Source organism: Microcaecilia unicolor, chromosome 2 (assembly GCF_901765095.1).
Source record: "Microcaecilia unicolor chromosome 2, aMicUni1.1, whole genome shotgun sequence".
NCBI lineage: Eukaryota > Metazoa > Chordata > Amphibia > Gymnophiona > Siphonopidae > Microcaecilia > Microcaecilia unicolor.
In genome coordinates, this window is record NC_044032.1 from 631,649,182 (window position 1) to 631,676,353 (window position 27,172).

The 27,172-nt window shown below is 46.3% G+C and overlaps 1 protein-coding gene across 1 annotated transcript in view; it reads left to right on the forward strand.

Annotated features, from left to right (window-relative positions):
- MGARP (mitochondria localized glutamic acid rich protein) overlaps nt 1-25,179 on the forward strand; it is a 51,678-nt gene extending 26,499 nt beyond the window's left edge. The window contains exons 3-5 of the mRNA XM_030191726.1: nt 1,770-1,872; nt 8,267-8,275; nt 23,152-25,179. Coding sequence (XP_030047586.1) covers nt 1,770-1,872; nt 8,267-8,275; nt 23,152-23,504 — 465 coding nt within the window. The 3' untranslated portion in view covers nt 23,505-25,179. The remainder of the gene's footprint in view (nt 1-1,769; nt 1,873-8,266; nt 8,276-23,151) is intronic.
- The last annotated feature ends 1,993 nt before the right edge of the window (nt 25,180-27,172 follow it).

The window sequence follows — 27,172 nt, forward strand, 5'->3', positions numbered from 1 at the left end:
GGAATGCACAGGTAGGAAATCTAGACTGCCCCAATTTGACATTTCGTCCTTTAGATTGTAAGCTCCTTTGAGCAGGGACTGTCCTTCTTTGTTAAACTGTACAGCGCTGCGTAACCCTAGTAGCGCTCTAGAAATGTCAAGTAGTAGGCCAACCGGGTGGGGGTTGGGGGGGGGGTTGGGTTATCAGCTAAGTGGTGGTGGTGGGTTTCGTCCTTTACCAAGGCCCCGCAGATTCTGCGGGGAAATGTTGAATTCTGCACAAATTGTGCACTCCACAATCGCGCAGAATTCTGGCAGGAGCAATATATGTTGCTAGGTCACCACTTACACCTGTAAAGTAAGCTTGAACATAATTTTGTGAAATCAGTGTGCCCACCTGTAGGTGCCAGCAAATGCACATGTTTGCTAACATTCTTTATGTATTTTATAAAAGACTACTCGTTCAGCAGAGCCTTCTGTAAAATACTCGGTCCGGGGGGGGGGGGGGGGGGGGGGTAACTGTCTATGTCCCAACCTGGATGCCTTGTACAAAATAGGACTTCATTTGCTCACCAGTGCTGTTGCTTGTAGCTAGAAATAGCCCAGTGGTGTGGGTCCCAGAGAAACCACCGACTGTCTGTACTGGACAACTGAAATAAGAGTTCAAAAACTGTAAGGGAAGCTGTAGATTTTCAGAGACAGCCTTTGCTTTTAATATGGTGCGGTTTTTCCTTAGTCTAGTAGATTTTGAGCAATGAATCTGTATGACGTTCGAATGCACTGCTACCATGGCATACAAAATTACCCTAATGCATGTTCATTGTGAAAATTCTGAAAACCCCTTGGGTTCCCACAGGCCACATTTAGCAGCCGCTACTTTAGATGGTCTTAACTGTTAGAAATGGCCCATAAACATCACAGGGTTAAATCTGTCCTAAAGACTTGGGCTCACTTAGACCTATTTTGTCAGGGACCTCATAGCACTAATTAACCTTATGTTTTTGTGTTATTTGTCTGAAGGTATTGTCATGGAAAGATAATGTTGTTTTGATCTTTATCTACGCTTATTTGTCATGGATTGTTGATATTGTTTTGCTTTTGTATATTATGTTTTGAAAAAAACTTCAATAAAAATATGAAAAAAAAAAGAAATGGTATATACTACTATTACTTAACATTTATAAAGCGCTACCAGGGTTACGCAGCGCTGTACAATTTAACGCAGAGGACAGTCCCTGCTCGAAGGAGCTTACAGTCTAAAGGACGAAATGTCAAGTTGGGGCAGTCAAGATTTCCTGAGTAGAGGTGTAGTGGTTAGGTGCCGAAGGCGACATTGAAGAGGTGGGCTTTGAGCAAGGATTTGAAGATGGGCAGGGAGGGGGCTTGGCGTATGGGCTCAGGGAGTTTATTCCAAGCATAGGGTGAGGCGAGGCAGAAGGGGCGGAGCCTGGAGTTGGCGGTGGTGGAGAAGGGTACTGAGAGGAGGGATTTGTCCTGTGAGCAGAGGTTACGGGTAGGAGCGTAAGGGGAGATGAGGGTAGAGAGGTAGTGAGGGGCTGCAGATTGAGTGCATTTGTAGGTTAATAAGAGAAGCTTGAATTGTATGCAGTACCTGATTGCCAGTGAAGTGACTTGAGGAGAGGGGTGATATGAGCATATCGGTCTAGGCGGGTCTATGCTATAGGTGCTGTGACTTGTAGCTAAATGTGAAAAGAGTTTTTGGACATGGGTCTATGAACTGGCTGCAACTTGAAGTATCTTAATGCTCTGTAATGTTTTCTTATGTTCAGATCTACCGAACCCTCCATCGTGATAAAGCTCGGTATGCAGATCGCGCCAGTTACATTGAGGGAAGACAACCAGAGTGGAAGGCCAAGCCATGGCCCCCTCAATGTAAGCAAAGTGCTATAATTTTTTATTTGTATCCCTCCTCCTTGTTCTCCGCTTTTCCTTCTGTTATGTTTTTTTTTTAATTTGTAAATTTCAATATTACATTCATATAACATAAATGCATTTGAAATATCAGCAATATTACAAAAATAGGAAATAATTTTTAAACCTTAATTAAGGTAAACAGAAAAATTGCCTTCAAACTTAGTCCACAAATAGTTAGACAAGATACTAGGAAAACATGAAAATAAAGAATAATAGATCAATTCAGTTAGAGCAGGGAAATGCCGACATTTACCCAATTTAATCTGCAAACGAATCTTTTCCGGAGATGGGAAGGCGGTAGAACGAGAGGACATGAAATGAGATTGAAGGGGGGCAGACTCAGGAAAGATGTCAGGAAGTATTTCTTCACGGAGAGGGTGGTGAACGCTTGGAATGCCCTCCCGCGGGAGGTGGTGGACATGAAAACGGTAACGGAATTCAAACATGCGTGGGATAGGCATAAAGGAATCCTGTGCAGAAGGAATGGATCCACAGAAGCTTAACTGAAATTGGGTGGCGGGGGGAAGAGGGGTTGGTGGTTGAGAGGCTAGGATAGGGGAGGGCAGACTTATACGGGGTCTGTGCCAGAGCCGGTGATGGGAGGCGGGACTGGTGGTTGGGAGGCGGGAAATACTGCTGGACAGACTTATACGGTCTGTGCCCTGAAAAAGACAGGTACAAATCAAGGTAAGGTATACACATATGAGTTTATCGTGGGCAGACTAGATGGACCATGCAGGTCTTTTTCTGCCGTCATCTACTATGTTACTATGTTAGCATTTAGTTAACATGTGGGAGCATTCAGGGAAGCACCTCTTACACCTTTCTTGGATATTACAAATTCCTGCAATTTCTTTGGGTCAAAAAAACATATAATTTGTCAAATTTAAAGACACCGAACATCTACAAGCAAATTTTAGTACAAATGTTCCACCTAAAGCTAGTATTCTTTGGTTTTAAACCCAAGAATTCTCGTCTTCTCTTTTGCGTGTCTTTAGCTAAATCAGGAAAAAAGCCAAATCTTGGCCCCAAAGAACAATGCATCCATATGTCCGACATATAATCGAAATACGTCATTTCTGTCTGGTTCTAATGCAAAAGTTACTAGAAGAGTTGTTCGTTCAGTAACTACTTCCAGAGAGCTCTCCAAGAATTCGGTCAGATTTAACACAGGTTGAGGATTCACGGTTGGAGTTCTGATTCCACTTATGTATTGGGCACCGAATATGGAGTGGCCTAGTGGTTAGGGTGGTGGACTCTGGTCCTGGGGAACTGAGTTCGATTCCCACTTCAGGCACAGGCAGCGCCTTGTGACTCTGGGCAAGTCACTTAACCCTCCATTGCCCCATGTAAGCCGCACTGAGCCTGCCATGAGTGGGAAAGCACTGGGTACAAATGTAACAAAAATAAAATAGATACTATTGGAGACTCTACATGGAATGTTGCTATTCCACTAGCAACATTCCATGTAGAAGGCTGCGCAGGCTTCTGTTTCTGTGAGTCTGACGTCCTGCACGTGCAGGACGTCAGACTCACAGAAGCAGAAGCCTGCGCAGCCACATTGGTGATCTGCAAGGGCCAACTTCTACATGGAATGTTGCTAGTGGAATAGCAACATTCCATGTAGAATCTCAAATAGTAGCAACAGTGGAGGAGTGGCCTAGTGGTTAAGGTGGTGGACTTTGGTCCTGGGGAACTGAGTTCGATTCCCACTTCAGGCACAGGCAGCTCCTTGTGACTCTGGGCAAGTCACTTAACCCTCCATTGCCCCATGTAAGCCGCATTGAGCCTGCCATGAGTGGGAAAGCGCGGGGTACAAATGTAACTAAAAAATAAATGGGTTGAAAACCCTCAGCCGGAATTCCCAATATTGCTCCAAAGTATCTTTTCAACATTTCTATAGCAGGCATTAATGGCGATTTAGGAAAGTTTAAAAATCTCAGGTTATTCCTCCTCCCATGATTATCTAAATATTCTAGCTTCCTAGCTAAAATATCTCTCTCCTTAATGACTGATGTTGCAAAGCTCTGCAGTTTAAGTTCTCCTTCTAGTAATTCAGTTTTTCCCTCTTGTAGATTTATTTTCCCAGACAAAATTTGATGTGATTGTTTTAAGTCAGAAACTTCTCCCCTAAAGGGGTTACCTGGAGAAGGGAAGAGTTCAGTCCCTGTATAGCATCTCACAGGGCTTCCATGGTCATCACATGGTTTTCTATATCCCCCAACACCAATGGAGGCAGCTCCCAGATCAGAAGAGAAAGGCTTACTTGCCCGCATATCTCTAGTTGTTAAAACTTCTGGGGTCGAGGTAGCGGTGGGTCCTCCTCCAGCAGCTTGGGAGATCAGCTGCTCACCGGGCGTCTCTCAATGCTGTTCCTCAGCAGACACCAAACTGCTTCCGGGTCATGGGGGAGCTGCGTTAGAGGGAGGGCTTAACGAGGCTCCCTCTATGCTATGATCCGCCGACAGCATCGCGGATCCAGCCGAAGTGGATGCCAGCATTTCTGACGTCTGAATGCCAAACCTCTCCAGAGTCGTCTTTCGCAGGGTAAGGTTTTCTTCAGGATTGGCGGAGGGCTGACCCCGGTTTTCCATTTTCTTTTCCCCATGTATAACATGGGGAAAAGCTCCTATACAGCAGGCAAAATCGTGAAGGGTCAGGAGCTCAGAAACGCGTGACCGCTCAAGACGCCATCTTTCCGGGTGTCCCCCTTCTGTTTTGATTTTTAAAAGCATAGACTGATGCACTTTATTCCTTTCTTCTTTGTTAGAGGTACAAGTAGAGACCAACAGAGTTTCGACTTCAGCGCCGAAGCCAGCCCGAATTCTGGATTTGACTATGCTTCAGTTTTGGCCGAAAATGCAAGTGCATTTTCAGCTGAAACTGAAACTCCCTGCCATTGTGACCACTCTTCCGCACTTTGCCTCCTGGCAGAAAACTGGTCTCCCTGGGACTGCTTTCCACAATTTTTATAAAACTCAGCTCGATAACCATCCATACCTGGGGCCTTCAAAAGCGGACTCTGCTGAATTGCCCAGTGCACTTCGTTTATTATAGGTGTGTTCAGCAGATATTTATCCTTCTGAGACATGGAGGGCAGCTCTAAATTATTGAGATATAAACTGCTCGCCAATACATCATCCATTAGAGTAGTGTAAATCCCCCTGTAAAAAGAATAAAAAAATTTCACAGATGTCCTCATCTTTCATACACTGTCTCTCCCCCCCCCCCCACCCCTTCCCATCGCTTATGGCTATAATCTTTTGACAAGAATTTCTCCTCGAAACCAGGAGATCTAACAGGCAAACCACTTTATCACTGAGCTGGTATAACATATATTTGTAATAAGCTTGGGACTTAGCGGCCCGCTGATGCAAAAATTAATTTAGCACCATCCAAAGGTACAAAACCTGTTGCCTGTGGTCTACCCAATGTGTATGCCTGAAAAGTCGACGTGTGGAACGCGGTTGGTGACCCCAAACGCACTATCTCCCAATCCCTAACCTTTCGGACATGGTGAGAGTAACCAATGATTTTCCTCTCGCAAAACCGGCTTCGCGGCGTCCCATTAAATGATAGGGTTGTTTTCATGGGGGGGTATTATGGGTTTTAGTCTTTCCAACGCTTTAAGTGCCTGACACGAAAAGATAAGTCCTTGTAAAGTTCCAAAGGAAAGATCCAACGGCGACCCGAAGCACTTGGTACTCATGGACTCCAATCTAAGCATGATCCGAAATAACACATGGACGTACAGTGGTGGAAATAAGTATTTGATCCCTTGCTGATTTTGTAAGTTTGCCCACTGACAAAGACATGAGCAGCCCATAATTGAAGGGTAGGTTATTGGTAACAGTGAGAGATAGCACATCACAAATTAAATCCGGAAAATCACATTGTGGAAAGTATATGAATTTATTTGCATTCTGCAGAGGGAAATAAGTATTTAATCCCTCTGGCAAACAAGACCTAATACTTGGTGGCAAAACCCTTGTTGGCAAGCACAGCGGTCAGACGTCTTCTGTAGTTGATGATGAGGTTTGCACACATGTCAGGAGGAATTTTGGTCCACTCCTCTTTGCAGATCATCTCTAAATCATTAAGAGTTCTGGGCTGTCGCTTGGCAACTCGCAGCTTCAGCTCCCTCCATAAGTTTTCAATGGGATTAAGGTCTGGTGACTGGCTAGGCACTCCATGACCCTAATGTGCTTCTTCCTGAGCCACTCCTTTGTTGCCTTGGCTGTATGTTTTGGGTCATTGTCGTGCTGGAAGACCCAGCCACGACCCATTTTTAAGGCCCTGGCGGAGGGAAGGAGGTTGTCACTCAGAATTGTACGGTACATGGCCCCATCCATTCTCCCATTGATGCGGTGAAGTAGTCCTGTGCCCTTAGCAGAGAAACACCCCCAAAACATAACATTTCCACCTCCATGCTTGACAGTGGGGACGGTGTTCTTTGGGTCATAGGCAGCATTTCTCTTCCTCCAAACACAGCGAGTTGAGTTCATGCCAAAGAGCTCAATTTTTGTCTCATCTGACCACAGCACCTTCTCCCAATCACTCTCGGCATCATCCAGGTGTTCACTGGCAAACTTCAGACGGGCCGTCACATGTGCCTTCCGGAGCAGGGGGACCTTGCGGGCACTGCAGGATTGCAATCTGTTATGTCGTAATGTGTTACCAATGGTTTTCGTGGTGACAGTGGTCCCAGCTGCCTTGAGATCATTGACAAGTTCCCCCCTTGTAGTTGTAGGCTGATTTCTAACCTTCCTCATGATCAAGGATACCCCACGAGGTGAGATTTTGCGTGGAGCCCCAGATCTTTGTCGATTGACAGTCATTTTGTACTTCTTCCATTTTCTTACTATGGCACCAACAGTTGTCTCCTTCTCGCCCAGCGTCTTACTGATGGTTTTGTAGCCCATTCCAGCCTTGTGCAGGTGTATGATCTTGTCCCTGACATCCTTAGACAGCTCCTTGCTCTTGGCCATTTTGTAGAGGTTAGAGTCTGACTGATTCACTGAGTCTGTGGACAGGTGTCTTTCATACAGGTGACCATTGCCGACAGCTGTCTGTCATGCAGGTAACGAGTTGATTTGGAGCATCTACCTGGTCTGTAGGGGCCAGATCTCTTACTGGTTGGTGGGGGATCAAATACTTATTTCCCTCTGCAGAATGCAAATAAATTCATATACTTTCCACAATGTGATTTTCCGGATTTAATTTGTGATGTGCTATCTCTCACTGTTACCAATAACCTACCCTTCAATTATGGGCTGCTCATGTCTTTGTCAGTGGGCAAACTTACAAAATCAGCAAGGGATCAAATACTTATTTCCACCACTGTATGTCCGCCTTGACTATTGAACCAAACAGCTGCCGGGCAAGCAGCAAACAATCGATATGGGACTGTGTGGAGTGTGCCCTGGACAGATGGGTGTAATCTCGGAGGGTGAAGCACTCTCCATACGTCTTAACAGATCTAAGATTTTACACATATTTGGCAAGAAATGATGACAGTGTGAATGATGGTGAATATTTAGAGATGGTCTTATTGCCGGTAGCTCCTGAGGAAGCTGTACAGAGAAACTTTGTGGAGCATAAGCCGAGCACAGCATAATATACAAAAGCTAAGTCACTATAGCTTTTCAAGTTATATTATTGACAAACTAAGGAGAAATTTTAAAACATTGTATGCAGGTTTCTCATGCATATTCATTGAGGGTAGGGTATCTGATAGCACTTCAACATAAAACCAAGGAGACATTAAGCTCCATATAGGTAAAAAAGTTATTGTGTTAAGTCTTTTTCAGACTCGACACAGCTGTGTTTTGGTGGTGTTGCCTTCATCGCAGTGTGAGGAATTGCAGTTTGCAAAAATAATTTTTGCCTCATAACTTGCTTGCACTTGAAAGTCCTCTCTTCAGGTGCCTTTTACTCCATACATAGCCATTTCAGGCTATCTCTGGTTTTTCTGGTATTTTTGGCTACAGTGCTGAGGGACACAGCTTCGTGTCGAGTTGGTGGTAAGAACTTTTTTTTTTTGTAACTTTACCTATATGGACCTCGCGCCTCCTTGATTTTGTGTTGGAAGTGCCATTAGATATCCTACTCTTTTTTTTTTTTTTTTTTTTTCCTTGTGACTTTTTCATAGTGATTTCTTCCAATTCATTGAGGGTATCCTGAAAACCTGACTGGCTAGGTGTGTCTTGAGGACAGGGTTGAGAACTCCTGCCCCATCTTCTGTTGAGTGGCCTCTTCATTGAAATGGATCTTTTATCAAAGATGTGGGTGTATTTGAATGCTTTTTTTTGAAAAAAATAACTTCTGAAATTATTTTTCTTTTTCTTTCCAGCTGGAAATGGTAAGTGTGTGTTTGTTTTTTTTTTGCTTTTTGTCTTTTCTGTCTAAATTCTTTAATGCTGACTTGGGCCACCAGGAAAGCCAAAGGCTTAGTATAGGATGTAAGTTAACAGAAGGCGCTTTCTGGGTCATGTTTGCACTAAGAGGCTTTTGAAACGCTTCCTGTCCTAATGAATGAGAGAGATGGTGCTTATGTTGGAATAAGAGTGCTATGCAGGCTTACGCTGCACACTGCAGGAGTTTGGTCATGGCAGCCCCGTTCTGAACACAACCTGATTTTTTTAAAATTGAGCAGAGGGTCGAAGGCAGCTTTGTGTACATGCCAGCAATTGCTGTTCCCAAACACTGGACCAATACAGATTTCAGTGTAAAGGCCAGTGTGATTCTATGCCACAAAAATGAAATTTTCAAACAATTGTTGAAAATGATCACAGTGCTGCAGTATTTCTGAAAGTATTAAATAATATGCAAACAGAGGATGCCCTCAAAATATAGTTTCACCTCCTCCAAGACCTTAACAGTAATATGGTGGTTCTTTGGGTTATATTTATCTTCATTCATTGGGCTTCCGCTATAGGTGCACACTATTTCCAAAAAAAAAGTGTTTTCAAGAGCTTCAAGAAGTCAATCTGGACTTAAATAATATTTCAGCAATACTGGAACAGACATTGGATGAAAATACTGAAAGATCCACTTTAATTGTGTCATTCATTTTTGAACAGGATTTGAATAATATAATGAAACTTTATTTTAAGAACTTGAAAACCTGTTTTGGGGGAATTAAAGTTCAGATTTTCCCTGATGTAGCGAAATCTACCCAACAAAGAAGGAAAGCTTTCCTTGCGTTAAAATCAAAAACATCTGATATAGGAGGGAACTTCTTCTTGGCATTTCCATGTAAATGCATTGTTAAATTGGGTCAGATTAAATACACTTTTTATTCACCTGAACACCTTAAATCATTTCTTGATTCAAGGCAGCAGTAACGATATAAATATAACGTGGGAATGTTAAGCCACTATCTTTTTTTTTTTTTTCTTCTAATTTTGTTAATAAATACTTGTTTTAAATCCTCTCTAAATTCCACCGACCCCTCTCTCACCTTAATGTGGTCTAATGAAGCAAAAAAATTTGTTATAGGAATTTGATAGAATACGATTTGTATATCTGTATAATTCTACGATATTTCCTTAAATGTTGTTTAATTTCCTCTTATGAATCATGGCTGTATTTCAATAACAAGTATTTTCTTGTTGTAATGTTTAAAATTAATAAATTTAATAATAAAAAAGTGTTTTGTACTCAATATTGATCAAATGTTTGCCCCCAGGATTTAGACTGTTAAACACACAAGGCTTCAAAATCAACGGTGATTACAAAATCTATTAATAAGCAAAAGAACAAACGAATTATCTGCAATTATTTTGTTCTTTTGCTTAATGTACTTTGTGATCGCAGTTGCTGATTTTTGAACCATTCTAATAATTTTTGGGACAAACATTGGATCAATATCGAATACAAAACACAGTTTCAAAATATATATGCACCTATAGAGGAAGCCTGATAAATGAAGACTTAACTATAACCTGCTATTGAGGTCATGGAGTGGGTGAAAGGATGCCCTCAGAGTATGCAGAAATATTGCAGCCCTGTGATCAAATTCAATCATTTATTTCCAACTATTTTTATTGATAACCCAGCATGTTGAACAACTCCAACTAGTTAAATATAACCTACATTGAACACCAGAATCATGCTTCATATGAGCAGCAGCATTAGCACAGAAATCGCAATTTTCTCCCCCCCCCCCCCCCCCCCAGGTAGTACAAACATTGCCTTAAGTCTTGAACGGATCCTAAGGAGCTTAGCCGAGATTGGGTGGCAGAGCCAGCCGGTGGTGGGAGGCGAGGATAGTGCTGGGCAGACTTATACGGTCTGTGCCAGAGCCAGTGGTGGGAGGCGGGGCTGGTGGTTGGGAGGCGGGGATAGTGCTGGGCAGACTTATACGGTCTGTGCCCTGAAGAGGACAGGTACAAATCAAAGTAGGGTATACACAAAAAGTAGCACATATGAGTTTGTCTTGTTGGGCAGACTGGATGGACCGTGCAGGTCTTTTTCTGCCGTCATTTACTATGTTACTATGTAATAGTATAAGCCTGACCAGACTGGCCACTAACTCAAAAGATGTTAACAGTAAAATCTTATTGACCTTAACCTAGCCCAACTAAGTGGTCCTCCTCCCCCCCCCCCCCCCCCCCCCTTTAAATTAAGTCATTTAACACACAAAAAAAAATAATTATGGCATAGGATCACACTGGTCTTAATATTGAAGTCTGACCAATTGGGCACTGACTGGCTACTGTGGAGAACGTTGTAAGCTCCTTTCTCCATGTTTTCTATTGAAACTTTAAATTCTGCTAGAAGAAATCATACAGAGATTGTCCTTGGGCCATTCTATGTGGGATGACCTTTAGTGTTTCTGTATCAGTAAAGATGAATACTAGTAGAACACTAATCCATGCGTAATGTGTTGGAGTATTGGGACATTTCTGTGCAGATGGATCAGAATTTAACACAATCTGAACAGAAAGTAAACCCTGCCCCCACACAGTTATCTCTGAGATTGACACGAGGGTGGGAGTGGGAATGTCTGTCGGCCCAGTTGTTCAGCCCTTGAGGTTTTCAGAACTGGGTATGTCAAACAGCTTTATTAGGGAGCGTGCAGGAACTGTGGTCTGCTCCACATCCTCTCATTTCTTCTTTTTAAATATGATTTTGGCCGTCCTCTTTTAATTTGAATTAAAAAATCTCCCTAACTTCTGATTTTTTTTTTATTTTTATTAATAAAAATGGCAATTAATTGGCAATTAATTCACTATTTCTAATTCTCACTCTACTTTTACACTTTCCAGAGTAAAATCCCAGGGGGAAATCTTTCCAAACACGAGGAGATAAAAGACACAGGACAGTCCTTCAGTAGCGTGTGCCTGGCAGCCTGACTCTCCTCTTTAAATGTCACAGTTTTCTGACATGGAATAATTAACCTTCGTGCTCTCAAAGCCATCGCACACCCAGCTGTGCCGAACACTTTGAAATAATATTAGAACCAAAGGCACTGTTGCTAAGCTTACAAGTGCTGTGCCGGCTGTTTTGGATGGATACTCCTGTGTATTATGCTCCAATAAAATGCTCTGAATGTTGAGTTTGGCTGTCAGTCTGTTCTTTTTCAATGTGATCATTTGGGCTGTCAGATGCTGTTCTTTTCTTTTCCCCAACTGCCTTGTTTTCTTTTCCTTCTTCCTTTGCTCAGTTTTCAATTTCAGGTTACTTTTTTTTTTTTTTTTTTTTTTTTTGGGGGGGGGGGGGGGGGGGGTCCATGTGACTAACCAGGAATGCATGTCCTGTTTTGTAAACTAACTTGACAGAGTATGTAGTGTTGTCTCATGCTTAGCTTTATAGGTTCTTCTACCCAAGGGCGTAGCCAGACACCCAATTTTGGGTGGGCCTGGGCCCAAGATGGGTGGGCAGAAGAATCCCGCCCCATCCCACAGGTGATCTGGTCTCTCCTTCCCTTCTCTTACCTGCATGCTATATGGTCTCTCAAAACATCCCCCCTCTCCCGCATATCTTTTAAATAGCAGATTTTCACCAGCAGTGAGCAGCAACTAATGCACTCATGTTGGCCCCACAGCCTTCCCACTGACACAACTTCCTGTTTCCGCATAGGCAGGAATACGTCAGAGGGAAGGCTGTGGGGCTGGTGTGAGTTGTTTGTATCAGCTGCTGCTCGCTGCAGGCGAAGATCTGCTATTTACAAGGAATGCAGGAGGGACAGTTGTTGGGAGTTTTCAACTGGTGGGACTTGGAAATCCCTGTAAGCCACATCATAGGTGTGCTGCTACTGGGTGGGCCTGAGCCCAAAGTGGGTGGGCCTGGACCCACCCAAGCCCACCCTTGGCTACTCCACTGCTTCTACCCTTCGTAACTACAGTACTTTTACCAAATGTGCTTTCACCAGACCGTGCACTTGGGGACCGTGAAATGACCTTTGTTTTCAGAGGAGGAACAAAGGTCCATCCCCAACCCCAGTTCTTCTTTCTTCACTTTCCCTACATATGCCACCTTTAACCCCCTCCCCCTCAGTGTCTCATTCTATACTTTCTCCCACTTGTTAGTTGGCGACCAGCCACCTATCCTCAACGTCATGTGGTGGAAGCCCCTGTTTGCCAACCCCATTGCTCCTACATGAATCTGTAAGCCACAACTTTTCACATTCCCAACATCAGCACCTTTTAAATCATCTGCAGAGTGACGGGATATTCCTGCTGCTGCCACTCTGTCCTTGACCAGCTTTGACTGCCAGCACTGCATGTTTAAAATCAGCAAACTGTGAGGCTGGGGAGTGACCAAGATGGCACCAAGCTTCTGATGCCGAGAGAAGCACGGATGTTTTCTGTTGGATTTTATTTTTACTTTGTCTGTTGCTTTTTTGCTACATGTGCTGCATACTAAGCAGACAGGAGCAGTGAGGTCTGCTGCCTCTGCAGCCTGCAGTGTACCCCTAGTCCAGCAGACTGTATTGCTTTGGCGTCGGACCATCGTCGGTTACTGGAGATGTGAGCCCTGCTGCGAAGCATGAGAAAAGAATGATCGCCCTGCTGGAGCATAAGATCTGGTTGTCCCCTGTGGCTCCTAGCACTCCTCCCTGTCCTGCAACTATGTCTATGTTGGGGATTGGAATATGTGCCCCTGAAGATGTGGTGATGGTGTCTTCCAAGGTGGACCTGAGGTGGATGGAAATGCAGAGTGGTTGGCGATTACTGGAGCTGAAGCCTTGCTACAAGCTCCTGCAGATGTAACACTTGATAAGATCTGGAATGTTCTTCAGAAATTGGATTCCATTGTCTTCAAGTCAACTGTAGAGGTAACCATTATGGCTAATAAGGTGGAAGAATGACTGACTAAATTATTAGCAGATGTTAAATGACAACTTACTAGCCAAGTTAAGCAGATTCAAGATGAAGTTAGACCTTTCATGTTTTTAAAAGCTACTGTTGCAGTGGATAAGATAGCAATTCATTGAAGGATTGAGTAGATTGGAAACATCAACAGCTGGATATTCATTCGTCTGTTGGAATTCTCAGTCTCCTGGGATGTTGCCTTTAGATTTATTCACGAAATATTTGATGGAAGTTTTGGAGTCTTCTGAGGCTATTCCACCTTTTGAACAGATTTATTATCTTCCTGTTTACTCAGAAAAAGACCCAGGGAGATACGGAGGGCAGCCGGAGTCGGGAGTCACATGATGATGATGGTCTGCAATTCTGGAAGAATCTATAACTGAATTCTCTTGAGAGCAACATTCTTAAAGCGAATGCTACATACCTGTAGAAGGTATTCTCCGAGGACAGCAGGCTGATTGTTCTCACTGATGGGTTGACGTCCTCGGCAGCCCCCTCCATCGGAAAGTTTACTAGCAAAGGCCTTTGCTAGTCCTCGCGCGCCCATGCGCACCGCGCATGCGCGGCCGTCTTCCTGCCTGAAACCGGCTCGAGCCGGCCAGTCCAGTATGTAGCAAGACAATACACTTCAAGGGAAGACTCAACTCCAAAGGGGAGGCGGGCGGGTTTGTGAGAACAATCAGCCTGCTGTCCTCGGAGAATACCTTCTACAGGTATGTAGCATTCGCTTTCTCCGAGGACAAGCAGGCTGCTTGTTCTCACTGATGGGGTATCCCTAGCCCCCAGGCTCACTCAAAACAACAACCATGGTCAATTGGACCTCGCAACGGCGAGGACATAACTGAGATTGACCTAAAAAATTTACCAACTAACTGAGAGTGCAGCCTGGAACAGAACAAACAGGGCCCTCGGGGGGTGGAGTTGGATCCTAAAGCCCAAACAGGTTCTGAAGAACTGACTGCCCGAACCGACTGTCGCGTCGGGTATCCTGCTGCAGGCAGTAATGAGATGTGAATGTGTGGACAGATGACCACGTCGCAGCTTTGCAAATTTCTTCAATGGAGGCTGACTTCAAGTGGGCTACCGACGCAGCCATGGCTCTAACATTATGAGCCGTGACATGACCCTCAAGAGCCAGCCCCGCCTGGGCGTAAGTGAAGGAAATGCAATCTGCTAGCCAATTGGATATGGTGCGTTTCCCTACAGCCACTCCCCTCCTATTGGGATCAAAAGAAACAAACAATTGGGCGGACTGTCTGTGGGGCTGTGTCCGCTCCAGGTAGAAGGCCAATGCTCTTTTGCAGTCCAATGTGTGCAGCTGACGTTCAGCAGGGCAGGAATGAGGACGGGGAAAGAATGTTGGCAAGACAATTGACTGGTTCAGATGGAACTCCGACACGACCTTTGGCAGAAACTTAGGGTGAGTGCGGAGGACTACTCTGTTGTGATGAAATTTGGTGTAAGGGGCCTGGGCTACCAGGGCCTGAAGCTCACTGACTCTACGAGCCGAAGTAACTGCCACCAAGAAAATGACCTTCCAGGTCAAGTACTTCGGATGGCAGGAATTCAGTGGCTCAAAAGGAGGTTTCATCAGCTGGGTGAGAACGACATTGAGATCCCATGACACTGTAGGAGGCTTGACAGGGGGCTTTGACAAAAGCAAACCTCTCATGAAGCGAACAACTAAAGGCTGTCCTGAGATCGGCTTACCTTCCACTTGGTAATGGTATGCACTGATTGCACTAAGGTGAACCCTTACGGAGTTGGTCTTAAGACCAGACTCAGACAAGTGCAGAAGGTATTCAAGCAGGGTCTGTGTAGGACAAGAGCGAGGATCTAGGGCCTTGCTGTCACACCAGACGGCAAACCTCCTCCAATGAAAGAAGTAACTTCTCTTAGTGGAGTCTTTCCTGGAAGCAAGCAAGATGCGGGAGACACCCTCTGGCAGACCCAAAGAGGCAAAGTCTACGCCCTCAACATCCAGGCCGTGAGAGCCAGAGACTGGAGGTTGGGATGCAGAAGAGCCCCCTCGTCCTGCGTGATGAGGGTCGGAAAACACTCCAATCTCCACGGTTCTTCGGAGGATAACTCCAGAAGAAGAGGGAACCAGATCTGACACGGCCAAAAAGGAGCAATCAGAATCATGGTGCCTCGGTCTTGCTTGAGTTTCAACAAAGTCTTCCCCACCAGAGGTATGGGAGGATAAGCATACAGTAGGCCCTCCCCCCAATCCAGGAGGAAGGCATCCGATGCCAGTCTGCCGTGGGCCTGAAGCCTGGAACAGAACTGAGGGACTTTGTGGTTCACTCGAGATGCGAAGAGATCTACCAAGGGGGTGCCCCACACCTGGAAGATCTGTCGTACCACACGGGAATTGAGCGACCACTCGTGAGGTTGCATAATCCTGCTCAACCTGTCGGCCAGACTGTTGTTTACGCCTGCCAGATATGTGGCTTGGAGCACCATGCCGTGACGGCGAGCCCAGAGCCACATGCTGACGGCTTTCTGACACAGGGGGCGAGATCCGGTGCCCCCCTGCTTGTTGACATAGTACATGGCAACCTGGTTGTCTGTCTGAATTTGGATAATTTGGTGGGACAGCCGATTTCTGAAAGCCTTCAGAGCGTTCCAGATCGCTCGTAACTCCAGAAGATTGATCTGCAGATCGCGTTCCTGGAGGGACCAGCTTCCTTGGGTGTGAAGCCCATCGACATGAGCTCCCCATCCCAGGAGGGACGCATCCGTGGTCAGCACTTTTTGTGGCTGAGGAATTTGGAAGGGACGTCCCAGAGTCAAATTGGAGCAAATCATCCACCAATACAGGGATTTGAGAAAACTCGTGGACAGGTGGATCACGTCCTCTAGACCCCCCGCGGCCTGATACCACTGGGAGGCTAGGGTCCATTGAGCAGATCTCATGTGAAGGCGTGCCATGGGAGTCACATGAACTGTGGAGGCCATGTGGCCCAGCAATCTCAACATCTGCCGAGCTGTGATCTGCTGGGACGCTCGCACCCGCGAGACGAGGGACAGCAAGTTGTTGGCTCTCGTCTCTGGGAGATAGGCGCGAGCCGTCCGAGAATCCAGCAGAGCTCCTATGAATTCGAGTCTCTGCATTGGGAGAAGATGGGACTTGTGATAATTTATCACAAACCCCAGTAGCTCCAGTAGGCGAATAGTCATCTGCATGGACTGCAGGGCTCCTGCCTCGGATGTGTTCTTCACCAGCCAATCGTCGAGATATGGGAACACGTGCACCCCCAGCCTGCGAAGTGCCGCTGCTACCACAGCTAGGCACTTTGTGAACACTCTGGGCGCAGAGGCGAGCCCAAAGGGTAGCACACAGTACTGGAAGTGGCGTGTGCCCAGCTGAAATCGCAGATACTGTCTGTGAGCTGGCAGTATCGGGATGTGAGTGTAGGCATCCTTCAAGTCCAGAGAGCATAGCCAATCGTTTTGCTGAATCATGGGGAGAAGGGTGCCCAGGGAAAGCATCCTGAACTTTTCTTTTATGAGATATTTGTTCAGGGCCCTTAGGTCTAGGATGGGACGCATCCCCCCTGTTTTCTTTTCCACAAGGAAGTACCTGGAATAGAATCCCAGCCCTTCTTGCCCGGATGGCACGGGCTCGACCGCATTGGCGCTGAGAAGGGCGGAGAGTTCCTCTGCAAGTACCTGCTTGTGCTGGAAGCTGTAAGACTGAGCTCCCGGTGGACAATTTGGAGGTTTTGAGGCCAAATTGAGGGTGTATCCTTGCCGGACTATTTGCAGAACCCACTGATCGGAGGTTATGAGAGGCCACCTTTGGTGAAAAGCTTTCAACCTCCCCCCGACCGGCAGGTCGCCCGGCACTGACACTTGGATGTGAGGCGCGCGCTGCTGACGAGAGCGAGCGCGCTGGGGCTTAGCCTGGGCCGCAGGCTGTCGGGAAGGAGGATTGTACCTACGCTTACCAGAAGCATAGGGAGCAGTCTTCCTTCCCCCGAAAAATCTTCTACCTGTAGAGGTAGAGGCTGAAGGCTGCCGGCGGGCGAATTTGTCGAATGCGGTGTCCCGCTGGTGGAGAGACTCTACCACCTGTTCGACTTTTTCACCAAAAATGTTGTCCGCACGGCAAGGCGAGTCCGCAATCCGCGGCTGGAGTCTATTCTCCAGGTCGGCGGCACGCAGCCATGAGAGCCTGCGCATCACCACACCTTGAGCAGCGGCCCTGGACGCAACATCAAAAGTGTCATAAACTCCTCTGGCCAGGAATTTTCTGCACGCCTTCAGCTGCCTGACCACCTCCTGAAAAGGCTTGGCTTGCTCAGGGGGAAGAGCATCAACCAAGCCCGCCAACTGCCGCACATTGTTCCGCATGTGTATGCTCGTGTAGAGCTGGTAAGACTGGATCTTGGACACGAGCATAGAGGAATGGTAGGCCTTCCTCCCAAAGGAGTCTAAGGTTCTAGCGTCCTTGCCCGGGGGCGCCGAAGCATGTTCCCTAGAACTCTTAGCCTTCTTTAGGGCCAGATCCACAACTCCAGAGTCGTGAGGCAACTGGGTGCGCATCAGCTCTGGGTCCCCATGGATCCGGTACTGGGACTCGATCTTCTTGGGGATGTGGGGATTAGTTACAGGTTTTGTCCAGTTCGCAAGCAATGTCTTCTTTAGGACATGGTGCAAGGGAACAGTGGACGCTTCCTTAGGTGGAGAAGGATAGTCCAGGAGCTCAAACATTTCAGCCCTGGGCTCGTCCTCCACAACCACCGGGAAGGGGATGGCCGTAGACATCTCCCGGACAAAGGAAGCAAAAGACAGACTCTCGGGAGGAGAAAGCTGTCTTTCAGGAGAGGGAGTGGGATCAGAAGGAAGACCCTCAGACTCCTCGTCAGAGAAATATCTGGGATCTTCCTCTTCCTCCCACGAGGCCTCACCCTCGGTGTCAGACACAAGTTCACGAACCTGTGTCTGCAACCTCGCCCTGCTCGACTCGGTGGAACCCCGTCCACGGTGGGGGCGTCGAGAGGTAGACTCCCTGGCCCGCATCGGCGAAGCTCCCTCTGCCGACGTAGTCGGGGAGCCTTCCTGGGAGGTGGCCGCGGTCGGCACCGCACGCGGTACCGACGTCGGGGACCTCAACCTGGGCGATGGGCCAGCCGGCGCCACGCTCGACGGTACCGGAGGCGCAAGCACCGCCGGTACCGGAGGGGTAGGGCGCAACAGCTCTCCCAGAATCTCTGGGAGAACGGCCCGGAGGCTCTCGTTTAGAGTGGCTGCAGAGAAAGGCTGAGAGGTCGATGCAGGCGTCGACGTCAGAACCTGTTCCGGGCGAGGAGGCTGTTCCGGGCTGTCCAGAGTGGAGCGCATCGACACCTCCTGAACAGAGGGTGAGCGGTCCTCTCGGTGCCGATGCCTGCTGGGTGCCGAATCCCTCGGCGACCCAGAGCTCTCGGTGCCGACACGGGGAGGAGACCGGTGTCGATGCTTCTTCGACTTCTTCCGAAGCATGTCACCGGAGCTCCCCGGCACCGACGAGGAGGACGTAGAATCCATCCGTCGCTTCCTCGGGGCCGAGACCGAAGAGGGTCGATCCCGGGGGGCTGTACCGCAGGAGCCCTCAGGGTAGGAGGAGACCCACCCGAAGGCTCACCGCCACCAGCAGGGGAATGGACAGCCCTCACCTGCACTCCTGACGATGCACCTCCGTCTGACGACATCAGCAGACGAAGTCTCGGTACCACCGACGTCGATGCAGTCGCCCGATGCCTCGGCGCCGATGCAGAGGTCCGATGCCTCGATGCAGTCGATGGAGCGGCAGCCAAGGAAGATGGTCCGGACGCTGACGACGTCGATGCACTCGATGCCTCCGGTGCCGATGTCGACGAAGAGCCCGAGAACAAAACGTTCCACTGGGCTAATCTCGCTACCTGAGTCCGCCTTTGTAACAGGGAACACAGACTGCAGTTCTGAGGGCGGTGCTGGGCCCCTAGACACTGAAGACACGCAGAGTGCCTATCAGTGAGCGAGATTACCCGGGCGCACTGGGTGCACTTCTTGAAGCCGCTGGAAGGCTTCGATGTCATGGGCGGAAAAATCACGCCGGCGAAATCAAAAGCCGAAATGGCGAAAATTGAAGCACCAAAATTTAGAGGGAGAAAAATCTCGACCGAGGCCAAACTAGGCCTACCCCGACAACGAAAGAAAACTTACGGGGCAAAAGCTGAGAAAAAATACGGGAAGGGCAGAAAACACGAAAGGGTCTTCCGGAACACTTCCGGAGCGCTTTCCTGAACTTTTTAGAAGAAAAAACAAGAGAAAACACGTCGAAAAGGACGCGCGAGGTCGACTCTCTGGGGCACGAACGGCGTAACACGACCGTACCGAGCGCAGACGAAAGAAGACTGGCCGGCTCGAGCCGGTTTCGGGCGGGAAGACGGCCGCGCATGCGCGGTGCGCATGGGCGCGCGAGGACTAGCAAAGGCCTTTGCTAGTAAACTTTCCGATGGAGGGGGCTGCCGAGGACGTCAACCCATCAGTGAGAACAAGCAGCCTGCTTGTCCTCGGAGAATTTACTTTGTCTTTAACCAATATTTAATTGCAGTCTTCAGACTGTAGAGTTCATCATTCAGAGTTTGTTTTATGGTCAGAAGATCTGGATATTTCCAGCTGTGACTAAAATTCCTCGAGAGGAGAGGCCTTTTTGGCTATGCATTCTGAGACTAGGAATATTGTTGCAATTTTTCTTTTAGCATATCCATGCAAGTGCTTGGTTTGATTTGCTAGATATTTATTTTTTCTTCTATATACCAGGGGCGTAGCCAGACACCCAAGTTTGGGTGGGCCTGGACCCAAGGTGGGTGGGCAGCACTTCGCCTTGTCCTACAAGTGATTTGGTTTTTCCCTCTCTTGCCTGCATACCATATGGTCTTTCAAACATCCCCTCTCCCCCGTATACCTTTTAAATACCAGATTTTCACCGGCAGCAAAAAGATGTTGGGAGTTTTGGGCTGGTGGGGCTTGGGGTCCCTGCCAGCCACATTATAGGTATGCTGCTACTTGGTGGGCCTGAACCTAAAGTGGGTGGGCCTGGGCCCACCCCAGCCCACCCTTGGCTACGCCACTGCTATATACTCCTAATTAATTCCACCCACTCCGATCTGTTGTTGTGGTCTAAGGAAGAAGATTATTTGTAATTATTTTGCTATACATTTCCTTAATGTTCTCTTGATTGAAGAAATACAGGAAGAAAGAATCGTGTGTAAATTTGCAAATTCATAAATAAAAGCATTTTTAAAATATAAAATCAGTTAAGCAGCTACTTCTGTTTCTTGTGAGAAACTGGAAGCCGTTACTCTCCCATTTTAACAAGCATGCAGTACTGGCGGCCAGAGCCAGTCAAGGATCCAAGGGTGGAGCAGCAAAAGGAGAATCTCCCTCTTGCTTAGCGGGTAAGAAAAAGTGACAGCTGGCAGGAAAATTATGGTGTGGCTAGGGCTCGTGTGTCGTCCTGCTCCACCTGTTCAGCGCCAACAGGCATCGAAATCTGAACAGAGTTGTTTATGCAGTCAAAGGCAAACTAGGAGCAGCGATCAAGAGATTAACCTAGTTCAGACAGTCCAGAATGAACAATCGTTTGGTGTGAGAACACACTGTCACAGTAGTAGGGCACAGCAAAGAGGATTGGATGAACACAGACTCGACACTTTTCACTGTTCTCTGCACTGGCAGTCTGTGTAACTGCTGTTTGTCAGTGGCGTAGCTAGGTGGGGGCCTGGGCCCCAGCGCTGGTCTCTGGCGCCGCCTCATTGCCTGCCCTGCCGTCTCTTCCCCCCCATGTCGGGCACACTCCTTTTAGTGAAATTGAGCGTGCTCAGTTTCACTAAAAGGAGTATGCCAGACGTGAGGGGAAGAGAGCAGGAGCAGGCAATGAGGCGGCGCCAGAGACCAGCGCTGGACAAAGTCTAAAGCTGGTGGGGGTTGAGGACCTCCATTAGCCAAGATGTTACAGCAGCGGAGAGGCGGTGACCCAAATGTGCCCCCCCCCCCCCACCTTGAGGTCTGGCTACACATCTCGTTTAAGTTGATGTTTCACTTTAATGACCAAAGTCTGATTATTTACCTCTGAAGTTGTCAGTCTTTGTGCAAAGTTTAATTTATATCTCTGATTCAGGCAGGTGCCCAATTCTAGCCGTATTCGGTCTGTTCATCCACTAAATCATATTTGGTGTGCCATACTGGTGCCTGCTTTCGTCTAGCAACTGTTCGGGGGGGGGGGGGGGGTTGGGGTTTTTTTTTGTGGCCATCGAGATGCATCCAGAACTGGGAAAGCAAAGCAATGCAACTCAAGCCTTAAACCGAGAAGTATCAACCATTCTTAATCTGATGCTACAACAGTCTGTACTAATAGCATGGTGGCACTAAATTTGTGGGTACAGTGATTATATAAAAAAGCTGCTAATCACACTTGATTTAATGCAAGCAAAAACAGTGTGGATGTTTTTTAACCCATGAGTCTAATGTGTTAGAGAGCAAGTCCCAAATCTGTTTCTCCAGAAGATGGGGGCGGATCTGGTTTTCAGGTTGTGTGCAATAATACCCAAGTCTTTTTTTCAACAAGCAGCTTTACTTAGCCTGCTATTGTTACCCCCAAAATTGGACCTGATGAGAGATGTAGGCAAGGGACTGGGAACCATTCAACAGCTGTTATGATACATGAAAAATTGGAGATCATTGTCCGTAGCCTATACTTCCTGTTTAATCAGTTTTCCTTTTCTTTTGTTCTCATGTTTATTACTGTTAACTCCTTGCTCTTTACTACCATTTATTTAAAAGCAAACAGAGACCCTTCACATAGTGGGACTTAAGGGAATATGATTCTTCCACTTTTATTTATTTCCCAATCATCATTTTCTAATGAAGGCCTCATAGCTCATCTTATGGAAGCCATCGCACCTTCTGTAGCTGCTGTAGCCTTTGTCAGTTTGGTCTGTAATAAGGGAAACAAGGAGCCGTACATCAAGGCAGGTTGCCTTCCTTAGGGTATACTAAGCCGGCTAAGAAAGCTGGTGTAATGTTAAGCTTCCTACAGGTACAGTTTTTTTGTACTGAGCAAACCAAGGTGCAACACAATTACCCTCCTCAAAGCTATGAACGCACTACCCACAGCCCTGAAAACCATGGACAATCTAATCAACTTTCGCAAATCTTTGAAGACACATCTCTTCAACAAAGCCTACAAAAAGAACCCTTAACGACACAAATCACCACCCAATACACCTCTTACACCACCCTTTCTAACACCTCCTTCTCTAATACCTCATATACATCTTCTGCTTGATACCGATTGTATACAAGATCCTGTCATGACTATGTCATAACAACACTCTGTAAGCCACATTGAGCCTGCAAGTAGGTGGGATAATGTGGGGTACAAATGCAATAAAAATAAATAAATGACAACAAACGCACATTTCTAAAATGTTGATGCTGGTTGCTACTTCGTGTCACTATAAGAGACCACTCGGCCTAGAATAATCCAACTGCATTCATCACCAGTAATTAGATTCCCATGGTGTTCTGGTTCCTGCAACAAAGCCCAATTACAACAATGCTTTACTGAGTGCTGCAGTAGCTGACCATAGCAGTTTATAATGAAATAAAATAGTTTTAATATAAAAATGAACAAATGACGACACATTCTAGAATGAGGGAAGCCATTTCTGCTGCTCCATGGTCCAGTTATCTTCTCTGGATGGCTACTTTTAAGAAGACTCCTGTTTTTTTTTTTTTGTGAAGGTTTTCTGTTTGCATAAAATGGTAGAAGGCACTGGGTTAGCATCATGTTTTGTTTTCTGCTGCATGTGCTGTTTTTATGTTTTGTTTTCTTAAAAAAAAAAAACAATCTTTTTGTTGTATTAAATAAATTTTTTTTTAGAAGGTGAGGAGACTGTATCCGCTGAGATGAGCAAAGACGTCCTTGAAGCAGCTGCCGTGGAGGTTATTGCGGTGACCGCTGAAGCAGCTCCGGGAGAAGCTGCAGTGGAGACATTAGCAGTAACCGTTCAGGAGGATGGCAAGGCAGCTGTGGTAGAAGCTGTTGAGGAGGTCCTGGGAACTGTGCCGAAAGCCGGTGCTGAAGAGGCCTCAGAGCAGAACCAGAGCACTGCAACACCTACAGAGCCACAGGGAAGGGTGGCTGTGGCTAAAGAACCTGTGGAAACGTCAACTGTAGGGAAGGCAGAGCAGGACGCTGGCGTTAGAACAAAGGCCACCTCTGTGCAAGATTAAGCTTTTTCCTATAGACCAGTGATGTGTGCTTCATGGGGTTATCTAGAAACGAACATTTCATGAAAGTTTAGTGAACAAGTTGGGCAAATCATTTCTTCAAAAGGGTCCTGTGGGGTTTCCAACAAAAGATTTTGTTTAAGTAGCATCAAATTACTCAGATTAACTTTTTCTACGTGTTAATGTAGTGCTGGTAAAAGTCTGCCCGAGATTTCTGTACATTTGTCATGTAGGCTAACAGCTCTGGCCACAAGAAATGTCTGACTTTTTTTTTTCACAAGGATTTCCAGAGGCAAAAGCGCAGGGGGTTTTGTTTTGTGTGTGATTTTTTTTTTTTTTTTTTTTTTGAAACAGGGTTTTCACATTGAGATCTCCCTGGTTCATGTTAGATTTTAACTAGCTCTGTGGCTTAAGCTATGCAGCTGTTGCCCTCCTGCCAGCCCCATAACTTTGTTTATCCTGGAAATCTCCACCTATCTACAGCCTGCACTCTGGTCAGCTCTATTTATTTATTTTGCTGCATTTGTATCCCACATTTTCTACAGTACTGCATCAGGATGGCACAAGTGAGAGTGGACTTTCTAGTCTTTGGCCTCATGTTCTCTAATTTTCACAGCATTGCCCTAGGCATGGAATTAAGGTAAAGCCGTTTTGAATTGGGCCTTTATTTTAAGAAGCTATCTTATTAAGCTGGGTTGTTTGAATGGGATATGAATATGTACAATTTTTTTTTAAGTGTCAGGTTGAGAGAGATGGCCTAGTCGACTTAGAGATTCTTTATAAATATACATTTTAACCTTTTTGGAGGCCTGAATTGGAGACTGTTCAGTGAATTCTAGATTATACTGAATATACTGTCCTCCCTGAATGTGTGAAATTGAAGACTAACATGCATTGTAACAGCACTATATATATATATATATATATATATATAACTTTTTTTTTTAGAATTCAGTGCTGGCTTTTTGAGGCAAATGTCTTGCTGATTTTTATTTTATTGCAGCAGTATGAGTAACTTTGCTGAGGCTGGCAGTGTTGTGCAGCCCCTTCCTCAGTACCCCTGATGCTCAGTCAAGATGCTGCGTCATTCTAAGATGCCTAAATTATACTACAAACTGGTACATACATGTTGGAAAGATGGCTATCACTAGAAACTGTGAAAAATGTAATAGCACTAACACGAAATCAAAGCTAAGATGTTTCAGAGCAAAGTACAGTGGCAGAGGAGAATAGCAAGGCCTGGAACCTAGCCCTAGAGAAATGGGTTGGGACACATTTCCAGCTAGCCTTGGTCTTCTGTTGGCTTGTTTTATCAGGGCTTGGTCTAACATTTTGCTATTTAAAAATTTTAAATATCATTGTGTATGATTCCTCCCTCCCCCTTTTCAAGATTAAAAAAAATTAAGCATCTTACTACAGCGTTCTTACCATCAGAGAAGTGTTTTTCTGCTGTAGGTTGATAACAAGCTGCCTGTTGTCCCCCAGAGTCCAATTGCTTCTCAGGTACAGAAGGGAGTTGCAGCTTGCAGTGCTGTTCCAAGAACAGTTACCCTTGCTCACTGTTGAGAGTTGCAATTGTCAGGCAAGGAAGGCAGCCAGCTTCCAAGGATCAGGAGAAACCCTACCACGCCTGTTAAAACACCAGTCTCTAGAGCAAAGCACAAACTTTCCATGGGTGGAGATGAGCTACACCTAGGAAAAAATGAGCAAACAAGCTTCAAGGAAGGAAAAAAACAAACAAACAAACCACTTCAATGTTTGTAGAAACTAAACCAGCTCTCCCATTTTACCACTACATAATCCTTTTTTTTTTTTTTTAGGAAGGGGTGGGGGGGACTTGGGCATTATCTGTAGAACCTTTTGCTACCCCTGCCCTAGAAAGAGTAGATTTCCCTTTGACACAGCTGGGGATTTAGCAGTATGGTCTGCATTAAGAGGCTTTTTCTGTCTGGAAGTGAGTCTATACTACTGCATTGTCCATTTGCCTATCTGACAGGGCTGGCCCAACTTGCCCCCTCAGATGATAGGTAAGCCTGTGTGTTTTACTTTTGCTTTTCAGGCTGCACAGGTATGCAGTAAGATTTCCTGCTCTGATGGCTGCTTGCTCTTCTGTCTGTTCTGCGGGGCTAGCCTAGACTGGGTCAGGCTTGGGGGAGGGGGGGCATTATGGATGGAAAATACAATGCTAATGCAAAGGACAGTGATTTCCAAACCTGGACCTGGAGCCATCTCTTCACCAGAGAGATTTGCATGCACTGTCTCCACTGCATGCAAATCTCATGAATATTCAGTGTGGAGGTCCCGAAAACCTGATTGGCTGGGGTGCCTCCAGCATCAGGTTTGGGAACCACTGATATTGGAGTTATCTGTATGGGTGCTGAGCCCTCCCCCACTTCCACTCCAAAACATGTTGCAATGGTACTCAAGACACATTTATAAGAACTAAGTGGGAAAATAAGTAGCATCAACTCTCAATTAAAGCATGGGGGGGGGGGGGGGGATGGAAACGAGAGGAGTAACCTGCACAGAGCAGCAGTTACAACCCTACATACATTATCAAAAGGACCAGATGGGCAAATGTGGCTTTCATCTATCATCTACTATGGTACATTGTCAAGGAAAAAGATTTGAACATTGACCCCCATTTGTGATTTGCCAAACAGAAACAAACAAACAAAAAAAAAGGTTTGCTATTTTTTTTTTTAATTCAGAAATGTCATGATAATTTTGGTTGCTAAGCTCTGAATTAAAAATATATATATTTTTTCAAACCAACATCCTAAGTTACAGCAGATAAAAGACCAAATGACCCATCCAGTCTGCCCAACTGAAATTCCTCCTTGTTGGTTTTTCTACCCCCCCCCCCCCCCCCACACACACACACAGTGAAATGTTGGTCCCTATGTACTAACAAACAAGGGGAGCTCATCTTACTAAGAAATGCTAAATGCAGAGAAGCCCATAGGAATAAAATAGGCTTCTTAGCATTTAGTGTGTGCTAGATACATAAGCGCACTTTAGTCAAAGGAGCCAAATGAATCTAAAATCATTTTCACTTTTGATGTATAAATATAATACTGGAAGAAATGTTTAACATACAGCTGTTGTCTTTTGTCCTTGAAAAGGTTACAAGTCTAATCGGGGCAGTATGGCTACATCGGGCTTTCAGGGGTGTCAAGATATGCTGGACATCAAGCCCTGGGTGAATAAATGTTTCAGACAGCAGCTTCATTAGTTTTAGTGGCAGCTTAAAATGATTATAGAATTTGATGTACAGGGTGGGAGGAGGGCTATGGGTGTTGAATTAAATGTGGGGCTTAAGAAAAGAAGACGCCTCAAATAGTCTAGTGCTAGGGGTGAAGGAAGTCCATGTTGTAAAAGAACTGAAATATGCCTGGGATCGATAATAAAGAGCAGAGATGAAAGGCTATTCAGTGAAGTACCAAGGGGGGGTAGTCCGCCCCGGGTGCACGCTGCTGGGGGGGTGCCGCGCGCCTGTTGGCTAAGTCCGCTTATTCCCTCCCTGCTGCTCCCTCTGCGCGGAACAGGTTACTTCCTGTTCCGGGGCAGAGGGAGCAGCAGGGAGCGAGCGGACTCGGAACCGACAGGCGCGTGGCACCCCCCAGCAGGTAAAAATGCACCCCGGGGGGGGTGTAATTTTGCCAGGGGGG